This window comes from Esox lucius, chromosome 6, assembly GCF_011004845.1.
Source record: "Esox lucius isolate fEsoLuc1 chromosome 6, fEsoLuc1.pri, whole genome shotgun sequence".
In the NCBI taxonomy this organism is placed as follows: domain Eukaryota; kingdom Metazoa; phylum Chordata; class Actinopteri; order Esociformes; family Esocidae; genus Esox; species Esox lucius.
The window spans coordinates 18028790-18056391 of record NC_047574.1 but is presented as its reverse complement, the minus strand read 5'-3'; the positions used below and the strand labels follow the sequence as shown (position 1 = coordinate 18056391).

Here is a 27602-nt window from a genome sequence, read left to right as displayed (position 1 = left end):
AATCATTCAAACGTAGCTTTAGTATAATCATATGTAACTTGATTAATAGACTAGCAGCAAGTTCACATAAACTGCTAGTTACAAGAGCTTATGAGGTATAATATTTCATGCACATTGATACAAAATGAAAATGAACACCCAGAAATGAAAAGTGTCAATCAAAAGATTTTACTTCTACCTTGGTTGCCTTATTTTTATATATTTGTTTTGTTGGGGTGAGCCTTCAATAAAAAGTTTAATTGACCACGACATGACCGCAATGTATGCAGTTCCAGTATAATGCAATATAATGTCAAAGCCGGGTTGTTATTTAGTAGGTTTCCATTAACAGTTCTGAATGATGTCATACCACACAAATGCAGGCTCGTAAACAACATCGTTTTATATCAATAGATTGATGGCTGATTGGATGCAAATATTCCTTTCAGAAGTGATGCATATGTACCTGAATATTCATTCACGTAAACATTTCAGTGTTGTAAATGACAAAAGTTCACTTCTTGAAAAGGTACACGACAGTACTCTGAAAATTAACATACGAAGGTCCCTATAAGGTCTTCTATAACCAAGATATCATCCATTCTGAGACCGTTATTCTGATTATTTTTTAAAGACAATTTACATACAACCTTTTATGAAACTTAAATTGCTTATTGTACCATAAAACTTGTTGCCTTTAAAATATTATATGGACACTGCATATTTTCTTCTTCTCATGTGTTTCATAGGTCTTAGCCAGGTCTGTGTGCTGTACTCAACTGCATCATCATTTATTCTTTGTAATACAAAACAAAGAATACAATATTAACAATAATTTATGATATTCATATAATCAGTCAAAACTTGAAGTTAGGAATGAAGGAAACAAGGTGAGAATCTCAATTGTCCAATCGATTTCTCTCATCCTCTGTTCTAGACATTTTCTCCAAACCCATCTGATAAGCAAGGGAGTTTCACCTGGAATTCAGACTCTCCCAACAACAGAGGAAGCAAGCATTTGACAAAATACCATTTTAGACAGTGCCTGAGTATGTGACTGACAGACTATTTCTACCAAAATACCTATAGCCTGTCTGGAAACAACCATACCGTCCTACCTTCCAGAGCTAAAATACTGGTGGAGATCTGAGAATGATGGTCACTCAGTGACCTGGAGAGAACCCACCTTATCCCCGGTTAAAATTGGTGGAATACGTAGAGTGGAGTGTGGATACAAAAAACGCCCTTAAGTTTTGAATTAAAATGTTTACGATTGCAATTTTAACACTGACTATGTATATATTTTCAAACACAATTACTGTAAAGTGGGGTAGTTACATTTTATGAGAAAGCTGATTCACAAACATTTCCTAGTTGGCAACGTTTTGGATGGATATCCAATATAGATGGATGTTGTATGTCAGGGTAGTAGCTACCCACTGCCCAGAAATCCATGGGACCCAAAAGGCTTTACACTCCTTGTTGGCAGGTACATTTCTTTGCAGTTTAGATGCTAATTTCCTGACTTTCCACACACTGTGCAAAGGGGTAAAAGGGGGAGTGACCATTCATTTCCAACAATTCTACACATTTCCAATTTCTTGTGTTCAAAAATATTTGTAATGGAATCCTAAGAAATACAATCAGAAAACCAGAAAATAATAATAGTAATTTAAATGGTATAGGGTTTAGATCTGGCCCCAAAGTCTGCCTATGTAGTAAAGCTGGTGTAGATATTGAACACCATATTGGGTGATGACAATACTGTGAGTGTTATACTCTTTAATATGGTTTATATGTACAAATATTTCCTAGTTCATTTCAAGGAAGCAGTGAAAGGATATAGTATATGTATTCGTTTGTTATTAGCACACTTGCTAAATTCCATTTAATTGCGATGAGCATTGCAACCACCGACTAACTCTAGCTGGGAGCACCTCTCATATCTCAAGACACAGGTACAGTGGCTTTATTGGATAATTAAACAACATACAAACGGTATGCAAGGATATTTTGCAGATATTTACCCAGAGCAACTTACAGGAGCTTAAAGGGCACAACGATTTTTCAACTTGGAATTCACCATCAGCTTTTATCCTTGTTAATAAAAACATGATAAAACATTTGACCCAGCAGGTTTTTGGTTACTGGTGCAGTTTACTACCATTTTCCCTGGAAGACTTGCTTAGAGACCCAGGTATGCTTTCACATAATTAAAAGTGAGTTTGCAGGGAAATAACTCTAAAGCAATAACCAGCTAGGTAATGTGTCCTTTGGCACGTATGAATATACAGATGTTTACAGTTTCCTGAATAAATCGTAAAAACACATAGTATAAAGGCATTAATCATACAGGGATTTTCTCACTGAAGAGACAAAATGAGACCAATATATTATCTTTAACCACAATCTTTTCCACCAGCCAGTTCACTAGCAAATATCCTGGGGAAAAGGTTTCCTTTACCAAAACAAAATTAAGGGGAGAAGGTAACCTTCCCGTAGCAGAAAAACACATTTAGACATGATCATGTCATGTGTTTAAAATAGCATGATCATTTGGACAGTATATTAGGTTGGAAAACAAAGGAGTGTATTTGAATAACATAAAATCTACAAATAAGTTTTAGGTTGGTTAACTCTATAATGAGGCTTTGATAGAATGCTATTAGAAAATACTATCATTATTATTAAATAACAATAGCAATTTCCTATGTTTTGGATATTCAGGTGATTCCTTTCCACTACACTCAGGAAAGGACCCAAAAATTAACCAGAAACTGTATGGACAATTTACAACCTTTTGGACAGTTAACTTTGGTATGTATTTTCTGTCTAAGGTTTTCTGTGCACTGAACTATGTGCACGCGCACACACACACACACACACACACACACACACACACACACACACACACACACACACACACAGGAACAAGGTGCCCCTACACTGAATCATAAGTCTAGACACACATCTTCCTCACCCAGAACATACCTTATCCACATCAATTTACATCCACCTTCATTTTATGGTGAGTGGCTGACTGCATTCTCCTGTATCTCATCAATGTAAGCTTCCATGTAGGGTCTTTGTGGCTGGTAAGAGAACGCATGTAATTGTAGAGAATAGGATACATCAAAGCCACACAGCTAATTACAAATTCCTTGCTATTCACAGTGTGATTAGACCATAACTTTTTCATGTCAATGTGTATGACTTTCCGCTTCAAGCAAACAATTAACACTGTCCTGTTCATTCGTGAGTATATTTCACCCAGGTATTTTCTTCAGTTGTCTTGGGGGGGGCTACAAATGGAAAGGTTTACAGTCACAACTCTCCATCTCTCTTGGTATCGAATGTCTGTGTTATACAATACATCCCCTCCGCTGACTTCATGGCTCTGAAACCTCCTAACAGCGATGCTGTCATCCGCGGGATGGATGATGAGCTCTCAGCAGTGAGTGAGCCAGATACCTCCTGGTTAAACTCCATGAAGGCTGAATATAATCCAGTATCTAGGCCAGGGAAAGGCCAACATGACCTCTTCCAACTGTACAGTTACGGCCCATCACAAACAGTAGGCAGCTTGTGGTGAAATGCCACTCCTGTCTACCCGACATGTTTATATTGTATCTTTGGTGATCCAACTGCATAACAGTGAATCTCAGTGACGCTAACCATATGGAGACAGTCAGACCAATAAATGTCAGTGATTTCTCTGATGCTATTTGATCAACCACCTACTGTAGCTGAGCCATAGGTGACAGGGACAGGACAGCCCTTCATGCACTGAAAGGTTTGAATGGTTTCTTCGTCTGTGATGAATGACCAGCAGTGTGCCTCTCCTAGGCTGGTCCTACGTGCTCCGATAAATCTTTATAATGTCTTTTATTGTCCTTCTGCAGATGGGGCAGCAGGAGTTGGCCATCTTCTTCAGTTTGAGGCCGCAGGTGTAGCACAGACACATATGGCCACAGGCATACAGCACAGTGTCCACGACGTTCTCATAACATATGGTGCACTCGTCACTCCACAGGAAGCCAGGGGATTCTGACAGGCTGGAGAAGGGCAAGCTGAGGGTTGTACCTGAAAGATGATACAGTGGGTTCTAGTGTTAGGTGGAGAACTTCCATAGAGTATAGAATGGAAACTGTATTGATTAAACTTTTTCAATTTCTGACAATACACTTTTTAAAACCCTGTTATATTAATTCAAGGGCCCTAGACTACATCACATTTTTTATTTAAATATAGTCTTGCTAAAATGCCAAATGATATATTCTTGTCCCACTGTGCACCCGGTTTGACTTCTGGGAATATTTGAAACCCCATAACCCCAAAATGTCTACAAACATGGGTCCTTATCTTAATAAAGATTTTTCAGTTTTTTTTTAATCTCCATTTGGATATTTAGTCCAAATATGGCTGGGAAATGTTAGCTTATTTGAGTTGACTGCTCATAATTATCAGTCTTGTTCAGAGGACGAAACAATATTGAGCAGGAGGCATCTAAACAATTCACCATTAGCATGTTGTTGTTATGTATAGATGTGCAATAGGGACGTTGCAGTCATATGGACAAAGATTCAGCACACAGGCAAAGAGTGTAATGGTGGACTACATATTTTACACAGCACTGTACTGTTCTTAAATATTATTATATTTACAAAATGTGTGTTCGCTATGCACCTTAGACCAGGAGGAAGGGCCTAGTTAAAGGCATTTCAACTCCTAACCTTTCTCCTCACACACTTCTTAAATCCCACTGAATGAAATACAGCCACTCCCTTCTGATATCCTCAGGGCTGTTTGTAGGTTATAATTATAATATTGTACAGTCTGGGTTCACTGTTCTCATTGGCATGTGCTCTTATTGGTTGCATACAAGTCTTCTGTTTTATAGATCTCACGTCAGAGTTCCCTGTCATTTCTGTAATTTGTGTGGTAGACTATTAAAAATATCATTATAATGTCTTCAGTACTGCAAAATGGCCTACAATTGCAGATATGATTGAGGCAAAGGAAAAAAGATTCAGACCCATAAATATGCATACAACACTTAATTTAACTGTTTCTTTCATATTATTATTTCTAACCCCCTCAGCCACTTTTTTTTCAGGGCTGTGCATCACATATTCTGAAACCCTTTTGACGCCCCTGATCTGTTGTGCCGTTTGAGCTACAAACAAGTAAGTAACATGTTCTGAAAGATAAGAGTCAAGGGAACAAGCTCGCTATTACTTTCAAAGTCGGAGCTACATACCAATTAATTCAGAGTTGCCAGCCAGGGTCTTTTCTCTGAAGGCATCTTGTCACAAATATTAATGCTGAGACCTAACAAATGGAGCTACAAACTAATAAATAAATACATTAATCAGGCTCAGTAGAGCCTCTTGAACAGAGTCTCTGGTTTTGCTAGGCTCACACAAGCTTTTGTATTGATCAAAAGGCAAGCTAAGTACCATTGAATATTGCTATGGAAGACCACTCATGCCGGAAATTCTTTCCCAAAACAATAAGTTGAAAAAATATATATATTTCACTGTAATTTCAAATATTTAAAATAATCAGTTAGTACTTAGGTCTTAAAACTCTAAATCGAATGGTTTCATGATCCAATGTATGTTCCGATGAATGTAAATGTTAAAACAATTCAGTAAGCGAGCATAGTAGAAAACCTAAAGGCAAAGAAAGGCCAAAATGATCTCATCATTTTGACGGCTGTAATATTGTGCAATAGAAATACAACCTGCCCAGGCTATTCAAGTCAAAAGAAACTCTCAGAATATTCTGCATACGTTTACTGAAGCTAATGTTGCCTTTCCTGGTCATGGATTGGTGAATGTTTAGTCACATTCCTGCCATAAACCCGTGGAAAATGCAAGACAGAGACATGGAGAGAGAGAGGGGTGTGAAGGATACAGAGAGGAGATAAAAGAAATAGACTGAAAGACTATGCAGGGATAATATCTGACACGGGGATAGAGAGAAGCTGGCTATGGTACGAGCCTGTGTTCACCTGTGGAGTCGCTAAACGTTGGTCGGTTGCCGGTGTTGAGACTGGTGTTGGTGTTAAGGTTGGCGATGAGGTTGGACTCGGAGCTGCCGCTGCAGTGCAGGCTGGGGGTGGTGGAGGTCCTGCACGGGGAGCAGGGAGTTGACCGACCCTGAGGGTCCACATCCAGGGATGAGCCTGCAGAAACAGAGAAGCACCGCGCGTCACATACAAATACCTCTGAAGGTCAAGGTTCACGCACACGGACAATACGGCTTTCACAAGCATGACACTGGGTGTTGTTGTTGTACATGCAGAAGTCCACGGTGTGGTTACCATGTGTCAGCTAACGCCATGGTTAGACCTTGAGATTTTTGTTTTTGTTGAAACGTGTTAGTTATTGCACATACACACTTCACAGATTAGGGATTTCCTAAAGAAACATGCAAAACAGAATAGGATTTTGCTAGCTTGTGCTTGGCTCTGCCCACCTCCTATCCTACTGCAGGATCTGCCCACCTCCTATCCTATTGTAGGTTCTGCCCACCTCCTATCCTACTGTAGGTTCTGCCCACCTCCTATCCTACAGTTGGTTCTGCACACCTCCTATCCTACTGTAGGTTCTGCCCACGTCCTATCCTACTGTAGGTTCTGCCCACCTCCTATCCTACTGTAGGTTCTTCCCACCTCCTATCCTACTGTAGGTTCTGCCCACCTCCTATCCTACTGTAGGTTCTGCACACCTCCGATCCAACAGTGGGTTCTGTCCTCCTCCTTTCCTACTGTAGGTTCTGCGCACTTCACTTCACTTGCTACCTTTGGAAACAACAGCTTGTGGACTATTTTGGTTTAATTATAAAAATATATTTGGTATTGTAGTCCTGCCAGAAAAAGCCCCGCCTCCCCAACCCCCACATATGAAGTACAGTCCCCCTGGCCATGTTACACAAAGTCTGCAGTATCTGTCCAGTGCCATCTCCATCTATTGTGAACAGCAGCACTGGCAGCCCAATTTGGCAGCAGCCCTCACACTGGGATCTCTCTCAAAAGAGGAGAACAGCTCTGACAGTTTCAAATCCAGACCTTGTAGGCTTGAATGCTTGAATGGCACAAAACCATTTTTATCTGCAATAAAAGAAATCTTGCACTGGTACGGTCATGGCATAAAATGTTTGTGCGTGCAAAAATGATCCATACTGTCATTTTGTCGGCAACACCCACACCAAAATAAAAGAAAAAGAAAACAAAAATACATTTTTGAAACTTAAACCTGAAATGCAATAAAGCCTTGACAATGGAGTGCCCTATCCTTTCCCCTGTATTCCCATGTCTTAGTTAGACCACCCTTATTAGTGGAGACTCAGTACCAAAAAACATAACAAGCCCTGCAGCCTCTGCAAATACCGGTTGATATTCTGGCCAGGTTGCTGTTCAAACTATACAGACAGAATGTACTGTAGGCTCAAGGAAATAACAGGAGAGCAAAGTGAATAATTCATTTCCACGGCCTTAAAAGTGCACTCCATTCACATAATCACCCCACTGACATTGTCGAGCTCCCCCCAAAAACAGCCTGTTTCATGAAAGAGATCTCTCTTTGTCTAAAGGTGACCCCGCCTAACGTTTCCAATGCCTCACCATTCTACACCAGTACACCATCTTTGCATCGTTACACCTAGACACACCAGGGCCCATTTACAATATACAGCATGCGTGACGTTTCAATGGTAATGTGGAATGCTTTTGGAGCTTGTGCAATCAAAAAAAGTAACCAATCAAAACATGTCTCTTCACACTCCATGACCATTTCACAGCTCCAAAAACACCCAACCGTGGACAAATACGACTTGGGGAGAGGGCTGTGCGTTTCCACAGCAACGCACAGCGTACGGTGGCAAGTGTGTGGGCAGAAATGTTACAGCTGCTCTGTCCTCTGCCGGAGCGGGTAATGGGAGTCTCACAGTCGGACTCTCAAATGAGGTGACGGAGTGGCGGACAGAAAAAGGATGCAAAGGTTAAGTGGGAAGTAGAGAAGAAAGAGCTAGAGAGAAAAAGGGAGGAAGTAAAGCCACTGCAACATTCCGTAGATTAAGGCATGGCCAGAAAACTAGACATGATTGTTTTATATTTATACTTCATTGCTTGGAGAGGGCATTATAAGCAGCTAGCAGAACTCCCCCTGATGGATGAACGACGCTGTCTCATGCTGCTGCTGGGCCCACGCAGGACAGAAATAACCACCTCAAACCAGGAGAGAAGATGATGGTGGAAGAGATAGGACACACAAAAAGGCTGCACAACATCGAACCAGTTTATCCGTTCCCTCATTTTATGTGACTTACAAAATGTGGAAATGTAAAACTCCAAACTGTAAAATTCAGTTTGGAGAACTCTCCAATGAATTACGACAGAACTATTGCCCTTAACAATTTGGCCAGGGGCACACTATGTTTAAGGCTGGATATGTGATTACAAGATGCCTTCTGCATCACAGCTGTTTTCATTTTAAAATAATAAATGTTTGCATAAAGTGCAAAGATGCAAAGTATACAATTTTGTATTTCCTTATTTCTCTGTACCACATTGAAGATTTGCTTTCAGCATTTAAAATTTACTTAATGTAGAAGAATCATTCTAAACCAAATTAAACACCAGCTCTAAACTACACATGCAACTTGTCATAAATTCTCTATTTACAACAGCACCATGCCATTATCTACCACATGCCTTTCTAGCGTTCATTTATTATAGGGTGCTCCTGAAACCACCTTTTTGCCTGGCACCGGAATGCTGAACAGTTGGAGCACTATTCAATATAGGAAGGGTATTTTTCTGTCCATCCAGGCAAGCTTTTCTTGGTCTGTACAGACTGGGCATGATCTTAAAGTCAGCACCAGATAGAGAGTACATATTGTCATTTGTGAAGAGTGTGGCTGGATGTGTGCATATGTGTGTGTAGAGAAAGAATGTGAGTATAGATTTGAATGTGGGTGTGAGGTCCTACTGTATATTAATGTGTGAAACTCTTTAGAGCCAAAGAAAGATTTTGAGTAATCTAAAAGCTTTTACTACGCCCAACAATTTTGTAGAATGTTCTAATGAAGTGCCCTAAAGATTGAGATGACAGGTCCGGACCCGTCTGGACCTTCTGCTGTACACCTTCTGACAAGACCTCAGGGTGAATACAAATATATGTATTTGGTAGATAATATAATTTAGTATTATTTGATCACTTTTTTTCTGATTTAATCTTTTTTGTCTTCATTTTAATGGTATTCCTTTTCAATTTCTTCAGTTAAAATTGGAAAGAGAAGGTTTAATACCAAAGAGTAAAGAATTTCCAATCAGAATTTCTCTAGGGCGGTCTCTGAGTAGACAAAACCAGGATTTGGACAAAAGGCACCTGCCCATGTCATTGGACTTTCCATTCAACTTGATTAGAGCAGCATTTAGAAAGGAAAGTAGAATCCACCAATCACAATTTGACTTGCAATTGGTGGGACTGGTTTGGAGACACTTCACTGACAGCAAATAGCTAGCATTTGCCTTCTTTGCACACACATTTTTAGTTGACAGACTTTCGAAGCTGCTCAAACAGGTGTGTTTAACATTTATGCTGGCTAATATTTGATCTGCCTTTTAGAAGATTAACTTTTTTATGCGTTTATCTTTGCAGTGGGAAGTAATAGTTGTATATTTCGATTTGGAAAGGTGTTTAGTCATGATTGGGGCTTACTGGTATATTCCGACAGTGAATATTTTTATTTTATGTTGCTGTATATTCAGTCATATTTTCTCTCTGCCTGAGTAGATCTGTCATTTTGCAGCTCTCTCAATATACAGGCTGGTAACGTTGGTCATTATTAACCTTATATTACATTTTACTGTTTCACCTTTCCGCATCACAAACCATCCAAGAACTCACCTAAGATCCTGAGTTGTGTGACGGCTCCATGCAGACCGAAAAACATCCACAGAGGTCCGGAGTTGTCGACACACACCTGCATTCCTGCATTGATCCCGTTGTGGCTCAGAAACACCTCCCCCTCAGCGTTCACCACAAAACCCAGGATGTCGCCGTTCTGCAGTGGCGCCCCCACACGACACACCACCCAGAATTCCTTGCGGTCGACCAGGGACTCCAGGTTGTGCGGCAGGTCACTGGGCCGAAGCCCGGCCGGGTCACACGACGTCACACCGTAGGAGAGCGACCCGGGACTCGTGGAGCCCGTCCTGGTCACGTTCACAAAGACTCTCTCTCCGCAGCCCAGTGGCCGGCTGGTGAACACCAGGGTCCTCTCATTACCGCAGCCGTGCGCCGCGCCTCGAGACACAGTGCGCTTATCGGCTGCCTTGACATCGGCGCCTCGGAGTGGGTGTAAGTGGAGGTCACTGTCAAAGAGAGAGAGAAGCAGGGAGGACTGCTGGGAGTTGAGGGAGTTCTGAGGGACGGAGAAGGAGGTGCTGAGTGGGTGCCGTTGGAGGCTTTTGTTACACAGGGTCAGATAGGGGCGGGGATCGTCTGGGTCCTGCCGTGGGGACGCCTGGTGGAGCGTTGGCAACGAGGGAGGAGGCACACACTCCGGAGGCACCATCTCACTATCTGTGGATGCACAAATGTTGAAACAAGCTGATTCACATTTTCTGGTCATTTAAAGTCAATGATTTTGGTTTAAAACAATAGAATACTAGTATTCCGGGGTATTTCTCTTTCTCTTTTCAGTTGTCTTTCTTTTACATTTAAGATGTTAAAACTTTAACATCAATGCACAAATACTGGGAACTGCAGGTTTGTAGAAATTGAAGGGTTAAGGGGGGTATGGACATTGCTGGGGGGTATGTCGATATCAAAATAAAACAGACATAATAACTTTACGTAACATTGACTGAAAGACCATAAAACTAAGCTGTGGACTGGATGGGACAGTTATACACAAAACCAGAGACAAAACATTACAGCCATTCCATACCCTGTACACAGAACCCCATTAACCCCATTAACTTGGTTTTTAACTTGGACACCATTTACTCAAACAGTTTTGGTCACACCATGCAAAATTAGTAGAGCAGTAGCTAATGCTTAAAAATGTGTATTTGGCCTATGTCATTCCATTCAAAATCAGTGTGATCAGTAATTTTGCCAGTGTTTCAATCCGATGTAAGTGTTGTTTAATGTCTCTGAAATGCTTAAAAAATATATTGGAAGTTTAGAAGACAAGGCAATAATGTTTTATGATCTTCTGTGTAAAAAAAAAAGGTCTGATAGAGTGGCCTGGTATTATTGGTTTCAAGTCCTAGACAGCAGGTGGGTATTGGCTTCTGTATTCCTGAGAGTATTATCTTTTAGAGATATTTTTTTTTAGCTTAAACTGTTTAAAACCAACATTTGTGATTGTGTTCCTACATGAATCACAATATGTTCAGTATATTTCTGCTGTAACCTTTTGAACTATGTACACTCACCTAAAGAATTATTAGGAACACCATACTAATACTGTGTTTGACCCCCTTTCGCCTTCAGAACTGCCTTAATTCTACGTGGCATTGATTCAACAAGGTGCTGAAAGCATTCTTTAGAAATGTTGGCCCATATGCAAGGATTGCATCTTGCAGTTGATGGAGATTTGTGGGAAGATGGAGATGGAGATTGGTGCCAAGAAAATATACCCCACACCATTACACCACCAGCCTGCACAGTGGTAACAAGGCATGATGGATCCATGTTCTCATTCTGTTTATGCCAAATTCTGACTTTACCATCTGAATGTCTCAACAGAAATAGCGACTCATCAGACCAGGCAACATTCTTCCAGTCTTCAACTGTCCAATTTTGGTGAGCTTGTGCAAATTGTAGCCTCTTTTTCCTATTTGTAGTGGAGATGAGTGGTACCCGGTGGGGTCTTCTGCTGTTGTATCCCATCCGCCTCAAGGTTGTGCATGTTGTGGCTTCACAAATGCTTTGCTGCATACCTCGGTTGTAACGAGTGGTTATTTCAGTCAAAGTTGCTCTTCTATCAGCTTGAATCAGTCGGCCCATTCTCCTCTGACCTCTAGTATCAACAAGGCATTTTCGCCCACAGGACTGCCGCATACTGGATGTTTTTCCCTTTTCACACCATTCTTTGTAAACCCTAGAAATTGTTGTGCGTGAAAATCCCAGTAACTGAGCAGATTGTGAAATACTCAGACCGGCCCATCTGGCACCAACAACCATGCCACGCTCAAAATTGCTTAAATCACCTTTCTTTCCCATTCTGACATTCAGTTTGGAGTTCAGGAGATTGTCTTGACCAGGACTACACCCCTAAATGCATTGAAGCAACTGCCATGTGATTGGTTGATTAGATAATTGCATTAATAAGAAATTGAACAGGTGTTCCTAATAATCCTTTAGGTGAGTGTATTTGGGTGTTAGAAATATGCAACTCAGAAAGACAAACATTCTGGAGTGCTAACAATATCACCTTTCCTTGGACTGTGCACTTATAAATAGCCTCCCCTGGGCAAAATTTGCACCCTGTTGAGGAAAACCCACAAGGTCATTCATAAAGAGCCATAAGAAAGAAAATATACCATGGGTTGGTAAAACAGATCTGCATCTAATCATCCCCGGGGACAGCCAAAATTAACCTGGCCCTCTAAACCTGGGCTAAAATTAGCCAGAATGTACTCGGATGAAGAGTGAAAAAGGGCATTGGCCAAGGTTGATTAACATAAGAGGCAGAGTCCATTCTTGTACAAGAGTGTTTGAAGTCTGAGTAAAGGCCACATATCATCGGTCTTGATCTTGTCTAATATTTTCCCGAGTCTAGTCATGAAAAGTAAAGTAAGTAATTTTTTGTTTCAAAATAAAGCCTTAATACTCGTAATACTTTTTTTCTCTAGTGATGCTTGCAATAGTTTTTTATCTGATCCAATTCAGCTGTGAAATGACTCTAAGTAATTAATTTGCATTTTATTGCATGACATATGTATTTGATACATCAGAAAAGTAGAACTTAATATTTGGTACAGAAACTTTGTTTGCAATTACAGGGATCATACGTTTCCTGTAGTTCTTGACCAGGTTTGCACACTGGCTAGGCCACTCCAGGACCTTGAGATGCTTCTTACGGAACAACTCCTTAGTTGCCCTGGCTGTGTGTTTCGGTTCGTTGTCATGCTGGATGACCCAGCCACAACACATCTTCAATGCTCTTACTAAGGGAAGGATCTTGCGATACATGGCCCCATCCATCCTCCCCTCAATACGGTGCAGTCGTCCTGTCCCCTTTGCAGAAAAGCATCCCCAAAGAATGATGTTTCCACCTCCATGCTTCACGGTTGGGATGGTGTTCTTGGGGTTGTACTCATCCTTCTTCTTCTTCCTCCAAACACGGCAAGTGGATTTTAGACCAAAAAGCTCTATTTTTGTCTCATCAGATCACATGACCTTCTCCCATTCCTCCTCTGGATCATCCAGATGGTCATTGGCAAACTTCAGACGGGCTTGGATATGCGCTGGCTTGAGCAGGGGGATCTTCCGTGTGCTGCAGGATTTTAATCCATGACACTGTAGTGTGTTACTAATGGTTTTCTTTGAGACTGTGGTCCCAGCTCTCTTCAGGTCATTTACCAGGTCCTGCCGTGTAGTTTTGGGCTGATCCCTCACCTTCCTCATGATCATTGATGCCCCACGAGGTGAGATTTTGCATGGAGCCCCAGACAGAGGGAGATTGACCGTCATCTTGAACTTCTTCCATTTTCTAATAATTGCGCCAGCAGTTGTTGCCTTCTCACCAAGCTGCTTGCCTATTGTCCTGTAGCCAATCCCAGCCTTTTGCAGGTCTACAATTTTATCCCTGATGTCCTAACACAGCTCTCTGGTCTTGGCTATTGTGGAGAGGTTGGAGTCTGTTTGATTGAGAATGTGAACAGGTGTTTTTTTTATATAGGTAACGGGTTCAAACAGGTGCAGTTAATACAGGAAATGAGTGGAGAACAGGAGGGCTTCTTAAAGAAAAACTAACAGGTCTGTGAGAGCTGGAATTCTTACTGGTTAGTAGGTGATCAAATACTTATGTCATGCAATAAAATGCAAATTAATTCTTTAAAAATCATACATTGTAATTTTCTGGATTTTTTAAATTCCGTCTCTCACAGTTCAAGTGTACCTATGAAAAAAATTACAGACCTCTACATGCTTTGTAAGTAGGAAAACCTGCAAAATCGGCAGTATATCAAATACTTGTTCTCCCCACTGTAACTGGTCAAGAGACGAGTAGATTCAAATGCAAGAGAAGGAGTGTGAGATATCCAGTCATGTCGGCGGAGTCTGCAATTGCCTGGTTTGCCTTCCAGCAACACACAGAATGTTTGTGTAAAAACAAAAATAAAAAAGCACAATTAAAATAACTGAGACAGCAGGGACAACATCCAATTTATATTGTCATCTGGAGAGAAAACACAAGAAAAGATAAGTTGACATAAGCTAAACGCTAGCTAGCTAACAGTCGTTAACTTGCTAACAGTCGTTAACTTACTAACATTTGTTAACTTGCTAACATTAAATAGTTCTCCAGCATTTGAATGCTGGCCTCTTACTGTAACTGTAGTCTAGCTAGATCTTGCTCCATAATGTGAACAGGTGCCCACACTGTTGCTTGCTATTTATCTAACTGAAGCATTGTATATAGGTTGTGATTTAGTACTACCACTCACGTTTTTGCCACACCGCACTTGAATGTGTTGAATGTGCACTGTCTGCAATCTATATTACTTCCTTGTTTAACATCATACATACAGCACCTCTGCAATTATTGACAGTGCAGCCAAACATGTTATTTGGTTCTATTTAGTTTTATCTAACCTTTTGGATTTGCAATCTGACAGTACACGTACACAATGGCCCTCATTTATCATTCTTGCGTAGAAACGGGCGTATATGTTAGCGTAAGATTTTGCTTACACTCCTCTCACCGCCTGATTTATGAAGATGTGCGTACCTTTAAAATCCAGGTGTACGCAATACCTGCCCTTGATAAATGCCGCGGCTGAAAACGTTCGTCATTAGAATAACACGCCCCTATATATTCAAGTCTCCGCTTCCCCCACGCCCTCATTTTATGCCATGGACACACGGAAGACGGCAAAAAAGAGAAACTTCTCTGACGTGGAGATTGAGACGATCACCAGGGAGGTAGAAAGAAATAAAATTGTTTTATTTGGCAGTTTAAAAAGCGGAATAAAAGATGATGATGTGATGTGGAGTACCATTCATTCACATTAATTATTGCATGACAATTTGTAATATTCGTCTTATTATTTTATGATATTTATTATTAATGACGTTTATGGTTATTTAGAAGAATGTCGTCATTATTATTATTTCAATTATTATTATTTAAAAGAAGAATGTCATTTTTATAATTTTGTCAGTCTGAATTATATTTTGGTCATTAAAAGCCTTTTATTACTGAACCCAGTCCGTGCGCAACTGCCGGGCCTAACCCTGAAACGTAATGTAAAGCGCACAGGCTCGCATCTGAAGGAATACATATAAATCAAATGCTTTGGTAAAGTCACACAAATTAAACATTGAAGTCCATGTTGCACAAAAATAAACACTGAAGTTTGTAATTATTATGTTGTTTGTTTTACAGTGGGTCATAATATATCATATCTTTTAGTTTGTCAGTGCGTTAGGATTTATTTTCCTGCGCATTCCCGAACTAACTCAAAACGTGCGTACACCACCTCCTGAGCTGGCGTAGGATTTGAGAGTGCCGTACGCCAACGTCCATATTGATAAATCTCAAAGTCACCGTGGTTTTGGGTGTACGCCAGGTGTACGCTGGAAATTTGGTGTACGCACTTTTGATAAATGAGGGCCAATGTCACCATTTACTTTTAGGGAATTCTCAGGGATACTGCATTAAAAACAAATAGTGACATTTAAACAGTTTGTCTTCCTCTCTTTAGGAAACGTTTATATTTATTGCTTTGTATGCCTATCAAAAATTCCAAAAAAAATTTGAAGTGTTTTTTTTACTACCACTTATCCAGCACATTATGGATACCATAGATTTACTTTTGTTTGGATTTTAAGACACTGATTAAAAATGTCCTGGCCTAAAAAGACGAATATATGGAGATTGAGAAGGCATTTTAGTTTCGGACCGGCTTAATATGTTTCTGATACTAACCCAAAAAATATGTAAAGGAGCCATTATGTATGTTCTTGTGAAATTGTAACAGTAGTGTCAGTATAGTGGGGAAACTGACTGAATCCAACTGGCATTACCCTGGTCTTGGTCCTGACTCAGTCTTGACCCCCCACGGTCTTGGTCTTTACTTGAACTCGATTTGCTATGGTCTTGGTCTTGAATCGGTCTTGTGTCACGTGGTTTTGACAACAACACTGCAGATTCCTGACCTTCATCAAGGATAATCATGTTTATCTTACATCAAAAGAGATCTGCCACATCACCTTCTAATCAGTGGACTAGCACACACATAGTTAAAAACAATATTACTTACATAGTAACTTTGATTAGGAAAGTGCCTTGCACAACCAACTTATTTTTTATCACTTTTGGGACCCATCCATGTGAACTGTGTATTTCTTTAACTGTTACCACATTTTCCTACAGGTTCCTACTTCAGTTGGCCTCTTGTCTTTTATCTTTGACCTTATTTTTAAATAGCTAAAGAGAGGATGAAAGAGGGATGGAGGAGTTTGCAAAACCAACTGATAAAAGGCTGAAGTGAAGAGACCTGCCACCTAAACCCCCATTGGAGATAAACTGACATAATTGCTTCCTATGTGAAGGGTTTCTACTAACAACAACCAAAGTCTTATCACTACTACAGTATCACTATTGTCTAAAGAAACCTTTTCTGTTAATCACATCAAAGTCCTGATGATAAAATAAATGGTTCCTCCATATAGTTTACATTCCATGTCACTTAGGGTGAGTAGTACAGTTAAAATACAGCATGTTAGTATCAGACATTCCTCTCAATTTAGATTGGTAGAGAATGAAAAGAAACATGAAAAAAAGAAGGTAGGATTGTAGAAACGTACTAAAAGCCATTTCCTTATTTGAGCACTAGCTTCTGTGGAGATAATTCCTTCTGTCACAGTCTATTGCTTTAATTACTACAATAAATTAGCTTCTTCAGACAGTATAAGGATTATATTATGTGAAAACGAAAATAAATGCCTTGTTTCTGGGTGCCCATCCAAGGTTGGTTTTCTGTGGTTCTGATTTCTCTGGTGTCCTGTTGGACTTCAAGAGGGTCTGAGCCCAAGGAGAATGCCTCAGGACTACCTGGCCTGACAACTCGTACTGTTGCTGTCCCTGTTTGTGTTGCATGTCTAGTTGCTTCCTGATGATTCCTGATGTCAATGCTCACAGCCAACCTGGTCGTCTAGCTAGTTGTGTTGCTGATCTGGATTCTGCCTAAAGACTCTGACCACAGCCTACCTGATTGAGAAAACCAGAGCCTAGTGATATTATCACCAGTTTATTTTAGTGGGTAATTTCTGCTAACACCTACATTGTGTGCATTGGAGTAACACAATATTTTCACCAGAAACAGTGGCAGTGTACATCCCACCGCAGAAACAGTACTCCAACGGTACAAATACTGTGTCAAATGTACTATTTTGTTTTGGCATGGACCAAAAACTTCATTAATAAAGCTAATTCTTAATCCAAATATAATTACTCTTTCCGCTGGGGGGTTGGAGCTTAACTCCTCTCAGACCTACTGTTGTTTCTTGATTGATTCAAAAGCTTGCTCGTCAACATTTAAAGAGGTTTAAACTTTCTTGCATTTTTTTTTGTTTTACATGAAGCCTATCTGACGCTATTGTGCAGGGAACTGGCACACATTTCAGGCTCTCTGCTAACTAAAAGGGTTAAGGTGCAGCTGTTCCTTCTTAGTAGTGAGGGAGGGCTCTACCTCCCACACTTTAATGCACCCAAAATAATTTCTGTGGGAAGAAATATTGTGCAACACTTTCATTCCAATATTGCTGCAGATATATCATGAACATTTTCTGGTATTACATTGAGGAAATTCCACATATTGCTCCTTTAAACACTTTGCCCATCAGTTATCCTTTGTTTTCTCATACATATTTAAATTTCACTTGAGCAATGCATGGCTCCCAACAGTTTGAAATACACCATCATTGTTCACGTTCTAAAAAAAGGAGAGTGTCATGCCTGAATGACACTAGCTCTGCAGACGGCGCTAACAACATGGGCCTCCAATGCATCCTCTAACCCCTCAACATCCCAAAGGATGTCAACAATACTGAGTGGTGGCCTGGTGCAGTCAAAAATAACCTGGAACTTAACACAGACTAAAATCCATCCTGAGATTGAGGTCTCAGCTGTTAGTTGGCAGAATCATTCAATCTCACGTGGCAGGACAACATCACTAAGAGGGAACACCAACGGATGTACCAGTTGTGGCAGCAGAAAAACAGAAATCACCCAACAACCCCGATCCAGCTCCACCCACACCGCCGCCAATAAGTCTGGTTAGGATCTACGACTGTTTGGTCTGAAGACAGACTCACTGGCTGTCACGTGTTGTCCATTGAGGTCTGACTCAACACCTGTGCAAGGTCATGTGCAGGCAAAATCACTGCTGTCTCCTTCCTTGTTACCAAATTGTTCCAAACAATATGGTGAGAATATACTGAGCCTTTACCAATGCAGGAATAGGGTTAGGTCTGGACCACTGATTACTATTTCCTTCTGATTAAACAAATGGAGAACCTTCTCATTAAAACACATGATTAGTCTGATGCAGCCTATATGTGTACTCCTATTTTCTGCAGCAAAAAATATAATATCTTTCCACAAACAGGACAGTTGAAACCATGCTTTTAACTATCAAATTGTATTCACTATGGCATATTTTTAGAAGGCTCCACATTCAATAGCAGTAAAGACAGAATGCAGTCCAGTTAAGTCCACTTAAGGCATTTAAAGGGAAACCATTCACGCTCATTCTGAAAATCCATGCCTTTAATAGGAAAAAAAAAATGTAGCGTGCAGCTGTGTGTTGGCTGACAGAATCTGATTCATTTCTTGGCATAGTGGAGCTGGATTAGGGGGCTCACCGGGTTTTACTGAGAGCGTGGCTGTAACCTATTCAAGGTCAGTGATCTCAAGTGCCTTTGTGCAATGTGTGTGTGTGCGTGTGTGTGTGTGTGCATGCGTGACATGTACTGTATGCATGACTCAAGGGCCTCAACTCTGTGCAGAGTAAGTGTGTATCTCTCATTAAAAACAGAGGGACTGCCTGGGATAAAGGGAGAGGGTCAGCTTTGTCTTTCCCAAAACGTTGATTGAGAAGGGTCCTTATGAATTAGCTTCAATAGGGAGTACTTTTTGATCCAATATTTAACTGCAGAAAACCCTGCATACTCCAATTGACTACATACTTTTCCAATTAACCTAAAAAAACATTGGTCAGTTTAACACAATACTTAATGGTGTCCAGCGAAATGTAAAAACGGGGCATGATGTTAATGGGCATGATGTTGTGATAACGTTTTGGAGACAACTAAAAAATAGGTATCATGTTCAAGTGATGGAAGAATACAGTACTTGGGCTGATATGGACTACAAAGTGGATCTGGTGCTCATATTTCTCCTTCAAGTAACCTCTCCATGAGTAGCACACTAGCTACCTACAGTACTAGTATTAGTCATAAGCTACCTATTATATATCTCTAGCGCCACACTAGACAGGGAAAAGTAGACAAAAAGCATTTGTTTGCCTGGTTATAGTTAATAGTTACAGTTGAATTGGTTGATTTCCCACTACCACTCTTTTCACTTGCTTTGTTAATGATAGTGAATAATCTAACACCCCAAAACAGACTTTAGCGCCAAATGTCCCTTATCTATCACAGATTAACAAGTCAGTGATTGATAAACACCTAATTTACTAAATTAGAACACAGCAACACCAACCGGACACCGATTGGATGCCACAGTTCCACAGGATTCATCCCAACAACATTCATGTACAAACAAGAAAAGTAACCAGACAAGCTTAGTTCGGCCGGCACGTGATTAGAAGGCATGAATGTTGTTGCCCATTTCATGGCAAAACAACGTTTGTTTTTCTTTAATTCATGAATTACATTGATACAATAACTATCAATATAGGTGACGATAACTGACAGAATCATGGAAACCCCTCCTCTTTTACTGCACAAAGGGTTGTGATCAATATAACCCCAAAAAGCATGCACGGATGCGAACATCGAAAATCCACAAGAAATAATCCATCAGTTATAATAACCCTAAACAGTTTTATTTTAAGCTTACTATAACATAGCTACTGAAGGTTGTAGCCATCAAAGTGTTTGTCTATCTTTAACAAATCGTAATGTACAATTTTGACTGGGGTGAGGCTCAAACACTGGTCCCCTGCATGGCAGTCCTAACCACTACGCTATTTAAGTCAGTCAGTCAGTCATCTGAATATACATTTCTGTTGTGTAAAGCCTGTGATTTTTTATCATCTGCTGCCACAAAAGGGAGGTATTATGACCTGCCCTCACAAGGAACTTTTCAGTTCTCACAACAAATCTGATTCATCTTGGTGAGTGACTCAGGTTCTTCATACAGGAATTCAAGATAACGGTTAGCTTGACCTTATTATAAGGGATGATTGTTAAACAGGCTCTAGAAAATGCAGTGGTTTTAAATAAAATAAACATGAAATTCAGCTAAATAACTGTGTATCCAAAAGGGGAATGTTAGACAATTTACAGTAGTACAACCGTGTTGCTGTGTAAAATGTAAAGAAAAACAGAATGCAATGATGTGCAAATCATTTAAACCATATATTCAATAGAAAATAGGACAAAGACAACATGTTATTGTTTACTGAGAATACATGTTATTATACATGTTTCTCATGTTATTGAGAAATGTTATTGTTTCTTGAAAAATACATGTTCACTTTGAATTTGATGCCAGTAACATGTTTCAGAAACCTGGGACAGAGGCAACAAAAGACTTGAAACATTGTGTAATGCTAAAAAACTAAACCTGGTGGAATATCACACAACTAATTAGGTCAATTGGCAACAGGCCAGTAACATGATTGAGTATTTAAAGATAATTCCAGTGAGGATGGGCCTGTCAGGAGTGAGGATGGGGAGGCGTTCAGCAATCTGTGAAAGACAGCGCAGACAAATAGTGCCACAATTCAAGAAAAATGTATCACAACATAAAATAGCTAAGAGTTTGGGGATCTCATCATTTACGGTACATAATATCATTAAAAGATTCAGAGAATCTGGAGTAATCTCTGTACGCAAGGGACAAGGCCGAAAACCAGTATTGGATGGCTGTGATCTACGGGCCCCCAGGAAGGCATTTCATTAAAAGCAGACACAATTCTGTTGTGGAAATCACTGCATGGGCTCAGGAACCCTTCCGAAATATATACACAGTATCTATACACAGTATGTCTCTGCATCCACAATTGCAAGTCAATACCATGCAAAGAAGAATCCATACAAAAAGAACATCCAGAAATGCCAGTGCCTTCTCTAGGCCCAAGCTCATTTTAGATGGACTGAGGGGAAGGGGAAATCTGTCATGTGGTCTGACTAATCAAAATGTTGGATTATTTTCAGGAATCACAGACGCCGTGTCCTCCATGCTAAAGAGTAGAGGGACCATTCGGCTTGTTATCAGGGCACAGTGCAAAAGCCAGCATTTGTGATGGCATGGGGGTGCATTAGTATGGCATGTATATGTATATATATGGCATGGGTGACTTGCACCTTTGTTGAAGGCATAGGGAAGGCCTTGCTTATTTCAGCAAGACAATGCCAAACCACATTCTGCACCTACCACAATAGCATGGCTCTGTAGAAAGAGTACATATGCTAAACCGGCCTGCCTGCATTTCAGACTTCTCCCCTATTGAAAACATTTGGCGCATTATGAAATGACAAATACAGCAAAGGACACCCTGAACTGTTGAGCAGCTGAAATCTTATATCTAGCAAGAATGGGAAAACATTCCACTTACAAAACTATAGCAACTGGTCTTCTTAGTTCCCAAACACTCATTGAGTGATGTTAAAACAAGAGGTGTTGCAACACAGTGGTAAACATGTCCCCTGTCCCAACTTTTTTGAAATGTGTATATCTGGAAGCCACAGTGAGGGCCTGACTGCAGAGGTGCCTCTTGGCACCTCTATGTGCACTTCTGTTTAAGCATCCCCAATCAGAGGCAGCTGCTCCCTATTGCCTCTGATTGGCTATCCTATTTTAGTTACTCTGGTTTGCCTTCTGTTTGTAGTTCATTGTTTGCTATGTGCTTCAGTTCACGTATCTTTATTATTTTGTAGTCTGTTGAGAGTAGCAATAATAAAGGAAGTTTCCATGTTCACTCTGCTCCACGCATCCTGCTTTCCCTGAAACGTGACAATTGAACAATGTTGATGTAGCTAACCATTTAATTATCCAGCTGCTATGGATAATTAAATGGTTAATTTCATCTGTGGATAAAGTTATGGTTTATCCACAATAATTCTAAATTAGAAATCTCTGGACATCTATATAAAATCAACAAAATGTGATGTGTGGTCATATGTGAATAACAATTGTAATTACAATTTTGTTGATAGGACTATATTAAATTGCTACTCTATAACTTCAGTAGCTTATATTTAGTGTTTGTGTATTATTTTGAAGGAATATTAAGCATTCATATTCAGGATGAATTGATTTATGCTTCTGCACTTGCCAGAATATTACAAAGAATCTGTCCAAGAAAAATACTGCATCTTTTCCCTCAATTTGTAAGTTGCATATAAAATACTTAGGGAACTCCCAACACTCATAGAGATTTTGCACACTTTCAACACATAAACATTGAAGTGTAGAACATACATTATATTTATTAGCGAGACATTACACTGTCCATTTTCAGTAGCTGGATTTGTATAAATAAAGTAGACATAACCCAAAATAGAATTATATGCCACCCTTGAATTTCAACCTGGCCCTTTTCTGCCACCCCATGTGACATTTTCTAGAAATGCCACTGATTTTAATTACAACATGACCCTTTACAACACAGCCTCCGATTACAAACACAACCAGAAATGTAAATCTGGGGTTTGAAACACTAAATGCTGATATGCTGAAAACAGAAATATCAGATACATGCATTGTGTTGTAAATAAGAACAGCCCTTAGACTTGGCTTATAGGACATATACTGTACCACACCCAGTGGGCTTATTGATTAATTGTTTAGAACCCTTATACAATTTATCTCAGATCTAAATGCCACATGACCATGCTAGTATGCTCTACTTTAACTGAGAGAACCTTTTCTCAGCCTTTCTATAAGGCTTTGAAAGAGCATTAGCAAAATGTGTCTTTAACATCACCAGTTAACAACACAATAAAAAGTCTTGTTCAAATGTTATTTGTGATTCGAAAGCCTATGATGTAACATATATTACTTAAATTGCAGGAGCAGCATTGTTGGTCCAGAAGACCCTTGAGGCTTAGTTTGATTCCAGCAGATTAATTTAGCTTCCCTGGTTATGCAACATCATCTCGGCTTTCATGCAGTCTCACCAGTCAGTTTTTTACCTATGACCTCTCATATCGTTGGCTAGCTACTAAGCTACACTCCCCTGATACTGTAGCAGCCTAACAGGAAACTCAGCCAGAGATACTTGTCAGGCTTTGTAATAATGAGTGGAGCAGAGGAGTCAAATGAAGGAGTGTTTATTTCAAAACCTCACAGAAAAGAGGCTTATAACTCGACCAAACAGTAAAGGTCGTAATGAAAACAATAAACGTGAAAATAGCACCGAATCCAAATGTATGTAACAGGAGACAATCACACACAAAGACAAGGGGTGCAGAAGGAACATATATATAACTGGGATGATGACTAAATGGGAATCAGTTGTGTGTGCTCAACGAGACAGGAGTGAGTGATGAAATGATGAACAGGGCGGTGGTGTCAGAAGGCTGGTGACGCCGAACACTGATGCCTGCCCAAAACAAGATGGGGGGGGGGTAATAGACCAAAATCCTTTAAATAATTTATTTAGTGAAGTATTATTTAGGAGAGCCTTAGCTAGATGCGCCACTTGGGAGACCAAGACAGTGTTATGCCATCTAATCACGGATAAGAAAATATGCAAATGTATCTGTTTTGCAACACCACTTTCTTTTCCAGTGCAATCATGATCTATAGGGTGTATTTGTCATTTTCAATGTTTAGTAATGTCTATTTTATATATACACTGAAAACACCTATATATATATATTTACGGCTTTACTTCCTGCTCGCTACTGCGCATAACTACTGCGCAGAACTGGTCCCAAGATCGCTATCTGCGCAGATGCAAGTCCAAGATGTCAGCGCCATATCGGGACACTGGCGGCTTCAGTTTTCACCAATGGAAAAGAGCGAAGGGGCGTCGTCCATTTTTTTTTACAGTCTATGGTTTTCACACGCTGGATAGCTAAATTCCCAGAATACAAAGGACGAATGCTAACAACATGCTAACAACATGGACCACAATAAGATTCCAAAAATAGCTGATAAGTAACATCAAATAACCCATTTATCATGAAATAATGCAATACAAATGTGATCATTATAGATATAGGCTACATTGCGTATTTGGAATGGGAGAACTGTTCCACATGGTTGTTTGTGGCCTGGTATCATTGATAAATAAAAAAATAATAATGGGAGTCATACACATATTTGACTGTGTGCACATAAGATGAATTATTTCATTGTTCACATTTATTGTGATACAATGCATATTTGTGTAAGAAAAGGATTTGCAAGAAACATTTGTGTTGGAAAAAACTGTTCCACATGGATTTGTGGCCAGAATTCAGTGATAAATAGAAGAATGGGTGTCAAAAACCTATTGGACTGTTTGCATAAAAGGTGAATTCTTTCATTGTTCTGTTCACATTTATTGTGAAAAAATGCATATTTGTGTAAGAAAAGGGTTTGCAGAAAACATTTCTGTTGGAAAAACTGCTCCATATGGTTGTGTTGTGGTCAGCTTATGAAATGATTTACTTTATTGTCACTCAAATACTACCTTTATAAGTACATTTTCATGCAGGCTTATATTAGCTGAGGTTATTTAGAATCATTTGATGCCAAATTACTGATGATCCATAAACATTACATATTGTTTATAAGCCCAAATGTAAGAGTAGTGAAAAAGGGGGAAAAAATGCTCAGTCTCCCTTAAATTCCGTTTAGTATGTGTGCATTTCTCATTTGTCAAGATCATCAGTGGTTGTTGTATGAAGAAGCTGATTAAAAAGTATGATTATTACACAGGTGCAACTTGTGCTGGGGACAATAAAAGGACCAATCTCCTGTACTGTAGACTGGAATGCAGACTGCAGGAATGTCCACTAGAGCTGTTGCCAGATAATGGTTTGTTTCCCTATCAAAAGTGTTACCACGCCAGACCAGCACCTCCACAACCAGCTTCCTCACCTGCATTAAGAGTTGTCTGGGACCAGCAACACAACAAAACAACAATTTCACCATTCAATAATTGATTTTGAGTCTCAGTATTTTCAAACAACATATCAAACAGAACAAAATGTGAAATTGTGTGATATGAGAGAATTGTTGTTTGAAAACTTTTGCAATGCATTGTATATATTTTACATATTACAATATTGTATATTAATTTAAAAGTATACTGCTACGTTTGGCTATATGTGGGCATTTTTTAAGTACACTGTGCACTCGCCTTTAGAGAAATGAAAAGAGAAATCCGTAACAAACACCAAAAACTGTAATGAACGACATTCAGAGATCGTCATTAATTAGGGCTAGACTGCTAATCTGAATAGATGTGTACACTGTCCTCAAGTCTTGGTTCTTTTTGGCATCTTTGTTTTACTATTGTAAAAGACTCATGTTCAACCAGTTTGAGATCTCTACATTCCATTGTTTCTCTAGCATACAGCATATATTTACACAAAATCCTTGAAGTTATATTGTTCCACGACCCACTATTTACTATTCCCATCATTCAACTCTGGCCTCACAATAAATATTAGGGGAAATACATTTATAGCACAGTGCAGTATCCTTAGGGTTGGTACAGAGGAACTGCTTTAGTTACACTAATCCGTTACGACATGTGATCAGGGTTACTTTTAAAATCATTCCATCAATTGTGAAAGGCGAGGCACTAGACTCTTTAGAGAGATGACACTTGCAATTCCATTATGCACTGAGACTGAGCATGGATCTCTGACCGAAGCACAGAATGAAAGCTGGATTGAAGTTCATTTAATGACCAGTCACAAACAATTGTCACCGAGACGAAAAAAAGTCAGGCTTTGGTTGTGGAGCTGGTCAAGATTTGTAGATGAAGAAATTGGTCACATAAGATCAAATAAAAGCCTTCTTCACCAAATGTAAAATTTCCTCTAATAAAGTATTCTCTGATAATCCATACAACCCACTTATTTGTAGCTCCACAAAAACGTCTGAAAGTACAACAAATTCTGAAGACTTTCAAAGAAGTTTGTCATAACACCATCATAATACCAAAAGCTCCAAGCTCCATCGATCCATTGCATATTAACAGTATCTCAAGTATCTTGCAATATCTTTCATTTCTTTTAAGTAACTCTCATGCTAGGAAAGGTTGGAGACCACTCTAAAGATACTTAATACAGTACCAACCTTCTAAAAGATTGCATGATAATAAACACCTTTACACACAACAGGTGCAATTGTTCCACTTATATCAACTGGGTCAGCGTTATAATGTCAGCTCCTAGTGTAAGCTTCATCAAGTATCAAAATGCAGCCCCCACTCCGCATGTGGAAACTGAGCACATGCGCCAGTTCACTGAGGCAGGCTTTGTTGTGGCCACCCATGTTTAATTAAGTGGTGCTTGAACTCCTGCCAGGATAATACTGGGGTCTTGAGATATACTATGCTCTTGACTGATGATGCTCTCAGGCTATAGAAGAGGACTGATAGCGAAGTGAACCTTTAGCTCTCTGAGGGCTAAGGCTGCTCTTTTGATTGGGTATGGCAGCAGGCTAGTTAGTGTAGACAAATAATAGCATTGAGTCTCTAATAGGTCACAGTAAAATACGAGAGCTACTGTACATTTTTCATTTACCTATTAGACATTTAGCACACGCTCATCCATTGCGACTTTCTTTTAGTGAATACATTTTAAGAAGCTAACAACCACATAACGCAGTATTAAGTAGAATATATAAAGCAAATTAGTTATCTGCCAAAGTCAGTGCTAGAAAGAAGACATTACAAATAATGAACATAGCAAGTGCTTGTTTACAACAGCAACTGATGGGTTTGATGTATAGTTATTTTAGGTACATTTTCGAAGTTTTTAGAAAACGGACAGAGACAGCTGACCCTAGCTCAATTGTTCCACAACTGGGTGTAAGGACAGAGAATAGATTTGTCAGGGTACATCGTGGGCTTCCTTCCCATAGGAGCGGGAAGGACGCAAATGAAGAGCCCAAAGAGCTGTGGTTAGGATGTATGGTTTGAGCATTGCTTGAAGGCAGGAAGGGGAAGCTGTTCC

The 27602-nt window shown here is 39.8% G+C and overlaps 1 protein-coding gene across 3 annotated transcripts in view; it reads right to left on the bottom strand.

The window, feature by feature from the left end:
- Positions 1 to 1926: 1926 nt before the first annotated feature.
- The window catches only part of neurl1ab (neuralized E3 ubiquitin protein ligase 1Ab), a 37245-nt gene continuing 11569 nt past the window's right edge, over positions 1927 to 27602 (bottom strand). For all 3 annotated transcript variants that reach the window (XM_020047098.3, XM_010870133.4, XM_020047099.3), the window contains 3 exons: positions 9897 to 10574; positions 5996 to 6169; positions 1927 to 4062 (listed from right to left, as the gene is read on the bottom strand). In XM_020047098.3, the coding sequence (XP_019902657.2) occupies positions 3833 to 4062; positions 5996 to 6169; positions 9897 to 10574 (1082 nt within the window). In that variant the 3' untranslated portion in view covers positions 1927 to 3832. The remainder of the gene's footprint in view (positions 4063 to 5995; positions 6170 to 9896; positions 10575 to 27602) is intronic.